At 42.1% G+C, this 7,420-nt stretch overlaps 1 protein-coding gene across 1 annotated transcript in view; it reads left to right on the forward strand.

Annotated features, from left to right (window-relative positions):
• LOC145459179 (prostaglandin G/H synthase 2-like) overlaps positions 1-6,817 on the forward strand; it is a 29,367-nt gene extending 22,550 nt beyond the window's left edge. The window contains exons 8-13 of the mRNA XM_080337812.1: positions 1,959-2,144; positions 2,662-2,765; positions 3,579-3,726; positions 3,791-3,944; positions 5,836-5,980; positions 6,611-6,817. Coding sequence (XP_080193938.1) covers positions 1,959-2,144; positions 2,662-2,765; positions 3,579-3,726; positions 3,791-3,944; positions 5,836-5,980; positions 6,611-6,706 — 833 coding nt within the window. The 3' untranslated portion in view covers positions 6,707-6,817. The remainder of the gene's footprint in view (positions 1-1,958; positions 2,145-2,661; positions 2,766-3,578; positions 3,727-3,790; positions 3,945-5,835; positions 5,981-6,610) is intronic.
• Positions 6,818-7,420: the final 603 nt, after the last annotated feature.

A 7,420-nucleotide genomic window follows, 5' to 3' on the forward strand; every position in this document is an offset into this window, starting at 1 on the left:
TGAACATAACGCTGCTCACAGATTTAAATTTCAATCCTGTTCTAAGAATCGGGACAATTGACTTTCATCTCTAAAGTTTTGACAAATTGGTTATTGGGGTCGACCAGCCTATAAAATCTCGCCACTATGTTTCTGACGCGTATACGATATCATCAAAGCAATGTTTGGTTTGTTTTAAATAAGCACATATATTATCTCTATGTCCTCACTATATAATCAAATACCAACGTTGCGTTTTGGTTTAAAATCCCAATTTTATATAGTGCCGCCCGCGAATGGATTTAGATGTTGAATGCGGCCCGCGAGCTCGAAAGTTTGCCCACCCCTTGTATAATGTATTGTATACGAACGTTTTTTTTTCAAATTGACCAAGATATCAATTCATTGCGGTTGAGTTCATCGTAAGTGCCGGTAATGCAAACCTTGTCGTGTTGACGAACTTACTCGTATGCTCCACTCTCGAACTCTACTCACACTCACACGCCAAAGAATAACGTACATAGTCACTATCATTCAACGTAATAAGCAAGTAGTGGGGGTTGCGACAGACTGTGGCCGTTGGCCACATTAGCATGTACGACCGGAAACTCTGCGGGCGCTGAGAATTACGTGGCGGGCCGTATATTGCCCGTCCCTGCACTATGACTTGGCGTCGGACTCGTGTCTTACCATTATGACTCGGACTCGACTACCTGACTTGGATTCGGAGTTGACTCGGTGGTGAATTGAAAATGACTCGACTTGATCCGAGTCAAAACTGTAACTCTAACTTGTGACTCGGAACCTTGCGACTTCGTTACAGCCCTGATCGGTCCTAATCCATGGAATGGGGAATGGGAATTACAGGGGGCATCTTGGAGACTACCGTAAAATATTTTTATTATATTTTCATCTGCCGAAGACATGCATACAATGTACATTGCGATGTAAAAGACACACAGTGCGATGTAATGAACAGATTGGGGGATGCCGAACGACCAACCCGGTTGGGGTCTCTTTAACTGGCATCCATCTGGACCTAGTGACCGATGTCAAAGTCTTCTTGAATGTTATTTTTCCTTCATCGGTATTTTTAAAAGCTATTTCCTGCTCTTTTTCTTTATTTATCGGGTCTTTTTCTCTGGGCGTTTTTTGTCGCAATAGTAAGAACAGCGACACGGGGAACGTGGAGCCTAGAATAACCTCCGACGGCGGGAATCGAACCCGGGCCGCCTGATTGGATGGCGCCCTGTTATCTCTGCTGTTCGCATGTGGCTACTGTAGAAATTGCTGGCTGCATTTTCGGGACTAACACAAAACGACTAATTGCACTATAGATAGGTGCAATTTTCGGTGATATATATACTCAGGGGGTCTTTCGCCCGGTCGACACTCATAACATTGGTGCCAGCATGAATCGTATCCCGAAAGTGCTTTCTTCGTTGCAAATCCAAGTTCTGCCTAGTGGTCTGGAATCTGAAAATCTAACCTAACCATATTTGAGTAAGTAGAACAAGCTGGAAAAATTATTTTGAGTGCCCCCAAAAAGTAAGTACTTCCTTGCTGAACCCATCTCTTCGAATCGAACCACGCCTTTCGAATCACAATTTTTCGAATTGAGTCAATGGGAATCAAAACAATGTTGTGACAGGAATTGTCCGGGTTGACGGTACGGATATATGATTCGAGTAATATTCGATGTCTGGAGAATCGAATCAGGCATTCTGAAACGAATCAGGTATATCAAGAATGGTCATATTTCAGATATCCATTGGACACCGCTTACTTTGATTGATAGCTTTTAATAACAATGTTACCTCACTTGCTGGTATTTCTCCCAGCTGATGTGACAATTTCACTCAAGTGATTGAAACCTACCCAAAAGTTATCTTTTACTTTGTGTAAATCCCAATGTGTTAAGACTAAGTAGTGCGAACATGCCGAAATACTTTGTTACGAACCATCCCTTAACTTTGCAGGAGAAACGATGAAAGTCACCGTTGAAACGTACGTGCAACATGTATCCGGAATGCACTTGCAGCTGACGTACCAACCGGAGCTACTCCACGACTCATCGCATCCGTGGTCTAGCAACCGAATCCATGTGGAATTCAACACGATCTACCACTGGCACAGTATGGTGCCAGATTATCTTCACATTGGAGGTGAGACTGGGTTGAGCTACAACATTTCAAATATGTGCAGTATTCACGGTAACTGAATTTTTGTAGAGCTACTGGAGCATTGTATGAGTAACCGCAGTCGATACGCCATGATATTTTTGGTGTTGCTTATGTATTGACGGTGTTTCGATAGTCATGGCCATTTTACACCAGGCCGGTAATCTTATTACGACTCCTGACTGCCGACTTTCGACTTACGTTCTAGATTGACTTTTGTAAGACTGCTTATGCTTATCGGCCCGTTACTTGTATAATATAGGCTATATTTCGTGGATGACGATTTCCCAATTATGCATTGCATGTTTCGGAAATCTGGCTCATTTGCTTTCAAAGTCGCGTTCAAATCCTATTTAATGACATCGTACATAAGAAGCAAATGTTTTAGTGGGAACTGTGTAGTGGTGTCTCTCGCGTACCCTTTACCTACACTTTCACAGAATATCTGAACGTCGGAGGGTCTTTTTAAATATAATTCATTGAACATCGTTAAGTATTACAGACAAAAACTACACGTTGAACGAAACCTATTTCAACATGAAGCCACTGTTGGATCACGGCATGAAGACGTTTACCGAGTCTGCATCAAATCAATTAGCAGGAAGAGTGAGTGTGTGTTTATCAATGCACTTTTCGACAGCATGTGCCATCAGTAGGACAAGCTTTTGCAACTTTTTTTACAGCTTCCGGCAGCTTCCTAAATATTCAAAATTTATTTAGTATGATATTTTAAGCCTTTTGTGGGGATTGTATCTTTCGTAAAGGAAAAATGTAAGAAACATGTTATTAAGCTTTCTGGTATGGTTCCATTCTCTTCAATTTGCATAACAAAGAGCTTTCTACGACGCAACAGTTGGCTTGCAAGCTGGAAGTTCAACATCCCCAGCCAAGCACGACATAGTTTGACTATAGATAACTAACCTAGATAACCAACCGAGGTCCATCTGGCATAAACTTGTGTTTGGATCATCGATTTGAACTGAGCAGTGACCTAAAAGCAACTGTGGAATTGACCCGACCAGGCATCAGTTCAGAACTGTATGCCAAATTGTGAAATTGCCCAGCAACTTCATGATGTGTGTTGCGACGTTTTAACATGCTGTGCAGACTGTTAGCAAACGACCGCCATTTCTCCCCAGACAATGTGCGGAAATATCTGGCATTATATGTAAAATATCGATTGAATAATTAACTCACTGTAGTTTAAATTTGAGGTCCTCTCCCATTTGACTGAAGCCCAGACCCTCTCACCCGAAATTACATTGTCACTGGGCCACCTTTTTCAGGCTATTGATTTTGTTGAAGTCCTAGGGGGTTTGGGTGTGGTATCTGACTTGTTTTAGGTGACACTTCCACTAAATAGGCCTAGTCGTGAGTCGTGACACATTCTAATATACGGATGTTGGAACCCGTACGCAGGGTGCGGGCGGGAGAAACATGGCGCCGGCACTACTAAATGTCGCTCGGGACGCACTACGATGGAATAGACAAGTACGACTGCAGAGCTTCAACAGATATCGGCAATACGCGCGGATGTCTCCGTACAAAAGCTTTGAGGAACTTACGGGTACTTACTATTCAGTCTGTCTCAGCACATTTATGGACGCTTGTTATGTAGACTTGTTTCACAGGCGAATCAAAGCTAGCCCGGGTGCTGAGTGACTTGTACGGAGGCGATATCGACGCTGTGGAGCTATATGTTGGCATGCTAGTGGAACAGCGTTACCGAAGCAAAATGTTTGGAATAACTTTGATAGAAGTTATCGCGAGCTACTCTTTGCGAAGGTAGAGCGATACGTGATGAGACCATGACTCGTGTGGTTGCCTGTCATTTAAAATGGTTGCCCGACATATGAGCATGCGACACCATGGAAAACGACAGCTCCACATGGAACACATCAGCATGAGACTGTATAACCCAAAATCTTACCCTAACCCGAAACATAGCCTAACCTAACCTAACCTAACCTAACCAAAAGCCTAACCCTAACCCGACCATAAATCCAACCCTACCCTACCCCTAACCCGTAATTTAACCCACATTAGGGTTGCCATACGTCCGGAATTTCCCGGACATGTCCGGAATTTCACTGTTAAAACTGCGTCCGGGAGGAATTTCTAAAATATGCCTAAATGTCCGAAATTTTGAAGTATAAGTTCATAATTTTTTCCTAAATCAACATAATCAATATTATTTTTGGGCAGATTTATACTACATGAAATTTTTCTTCGCGCTACGCGCGATTTAGTAACACATTTATTGATTTCAATATGGGGACTACCACCCTCGCAAAAACTGCGATCAAAAATAAACAATAATAACATTAAGTTACAGAAATAAGTTTAATTGTAATCGCAATTACAAGATAACGGTATATTCATAGAGTCGGTTTAGGCTGTTTGGACATATATGATGTACAAGATAGCGTAAACCGACATGATAGCGTAATGATGAAGTGTCCGGCTTCTTGATCGGTAGGTCGTGGGTTCTATCCCCGGCCAGGTCAGACCAAAGACCTGGTCAGTAACGCTGGTATCTATGACTTCCCCGCTTGGCGCATTGCGATAGTATGGAGGGGTGGTGCAAGACTTAGAAAGCCGTAAAAGGCTATATCTGCACCTTCCTTGTCCAGCAGCATATGCTTATTGACAGAATTCATTCAAATCATTTAACGACCAGATGCATATAGTAAGCCCTCACAAGTTGCCTCGCTTACCCTACGATCGGCTCAAGATCATGTGTTTAATTGGGCGGGAGTAGGCTGGAAAATGTGGCTTTGGCGCTGGTTACAACTTACAACACACAACCACACACTCCTGAAGCTGAACCGGAGCGTGTCCACCTCTAGTCGATAGACAAAGCTTTTCTAGTGTGACGTCATATTGACCCATAATGTGCTCGATACCTCATTTTGAAATCCGCTAGTGGGCGCTAAAGAGCGTCCGGAATTTGTGTTCCAAAAATATGGTAACCCTAACCCACATGCTCGTGTGTCGCATGCCAAATTGTCGCATGCCGAAGTCTCGCATGCTGTAATGTCGCATGCTCATATGTCCACGGACCATTTAAAACAGTGGTTCTCAGCAAATTTGTGCCTCTACGGACCTGTAAAATCCGAAAACAAATTGGCGGACCAATCCGAGTCTTCAAAAATCAAAATTATCCCAAAATGGAATTACGACCAATGTATGCAACTGAAAAGCAAAAAATTGGAAACATAATTTAATGCTCCCTTAGAATCATGAACGTGGTTTTATTGAAGTTTCTGTAAGGCGAAGTATTGTTAAAACCTCAAACTTGGATTTGATTGTTCGGTTTCCTTTGAAAGAATTGCGACTTTGCCGTTTGCTAGCCTCCATGATGATGCGAAATGTCGCTAAATTGTTCTCAGCGTTAAACGAGTTGTATGCTACTTTTAGGCAGTTTTGTATATATCAAGTTCTAATATATTTGACGGGCTTAAAGGACATAGAAAGAATCTGTCGTCGTGTACTGTGAAGTTATAGTCGGATGACGAGACGATTTCATTGCCGGAAATATTTTGAAACAACCCAATTATTTATGTTACGGCATACGCGCACACGCGACAAATCAAACAAATTGTAAGCAATATTTGAAAATAATGTCACCGAATCAGTTTTTGGAATTTAGATGAAGCGCTTTCTATTGTTTCAGCGTATACGCAAACGCCATCGGATCGCCGCAGTATTGGAGAGAATCTACATTTGGCGGTGAAGTTGGTTTTGATATCGTAAAGTCGGCGACAATGGAGGGCATCGCATGTCGAGTTATAAAAGGTTGTCCGAAGTTGCGATTCCAAGTGAGTTGATATTGAGCCAAAAATATGTTTCTGAGTTCCATAACACGGTACAGACGGTCGCCTACACGCTGCAAAAGATGAACGGACTTGCTATGCCTGAAGTGCAATGATAGCTAACCAAACTCCAATCTAAAGATGCCACCAATACAGTTTATACAGATACGTCATCGTCGTAGGTAGCCTATGAGTGTACAAGCTCAAAACGCTGGCACTATGTCTATGTTTATATACTCAGGCCACTTGCATATAATCAGAGAGTATCCTAATCTTACGAAGTAAATTACCATCATATTGTGCGATATATGACGATCACGTGGTATGATGTTACTACGAAGATATTGTATCCTTCGGATGAGGTGCATGTCGCTAGCTAGGGACATTGCGTTAAGAACCAGCTGTCCGCCACCCTCACAATTCAGAAGTGGCCGTGATTCCACCCTTACAGAGTAATCAAGCAGTCATTTCGCGTTAGTCGCAAAGATACGTCCTGCAATTTCGAAAGACAAACCTCCAAAATTATGCGACCCTCGACCAAATCGACTTTTTGAAACATCTTCATCCACTTCCACCTCTAATTATTCACACTTCGGTGTGAATGGTTCAATTGTATGAACTCGGCTTTGCTTTTAGATACCAGAAAAAATCACAGAAGCTAGAGATCGGATGCAGTATGACGATATCGACGACGGTGCGGGAACTTCTAGTCCTCAACGTGACGAATTATAAATGCACTCAGCAATTACACAAGTTGCAACTTTATTCAAATTTTCTATTTATATAAATGCGTCTTTGTTGTCTCTACTTCGAATTTTGAAAAGAAACAGTGAAATCAACAAACCGCGACTGATGCAAGGATAATTCGCATACGGTCAGGACAAATCAGTCATTCCCAAACTACGGGCAGTCGCAGATTCACAGGTGTGCCGCGAATCTTTTCGTGATTTTGAAAGAGCTGTGTAAATGTTTAGAATAAGGCATGCAGACAGGTATATGCGACTTATGCCGCCGTAACTACTTCAGTAGCTTATAAATAACCACATGTGATTATTAGGGCTGGGGAAAATCGAGTATAGCCTCCGCGAGTGATGCGATTCTGACTCGAGTGTTACGCTCAGACATGGGGTAATCGCGATTAGTAATCGTAATCGATTACGACGATTACAGCATTTTCAAGTAATCGTAATCGCAATCGATTACATTCGAAAAAATTCCGAAGTAATCGTAATCGACTACTTCGCATATCTAATCGATTTCTTAGTGAAAGAACGATTACTTTTTATTTGTACAAGGACTATGACATAAACTTAACATTCGTGAACAAAGAAGAGATATTATACCCGGTTCGCGATAGCACACACGTCTGATTTCCAAATGCTATTGCTCATTATTACGTCAGAAGTAGCCTATTAGCTTTGCTCGTCATTGCGTAAGAAGGATCCA

This window comes from Botryllus schlosseri, chromosome 16 (assembly GCF_051294905.1).
Source record: "Botryllus schlosseri isolate E-star chromosome 16, Bs_hap1, whole genome shotgun sequence".
In the NCBI taxonomy this organism is placed as follows: Eukaryota; Metazoa; Chordata; class Ascidiacea; order Stolidobranchia; family Styelidae; genus Botryllus; species Botryllus schlosseri.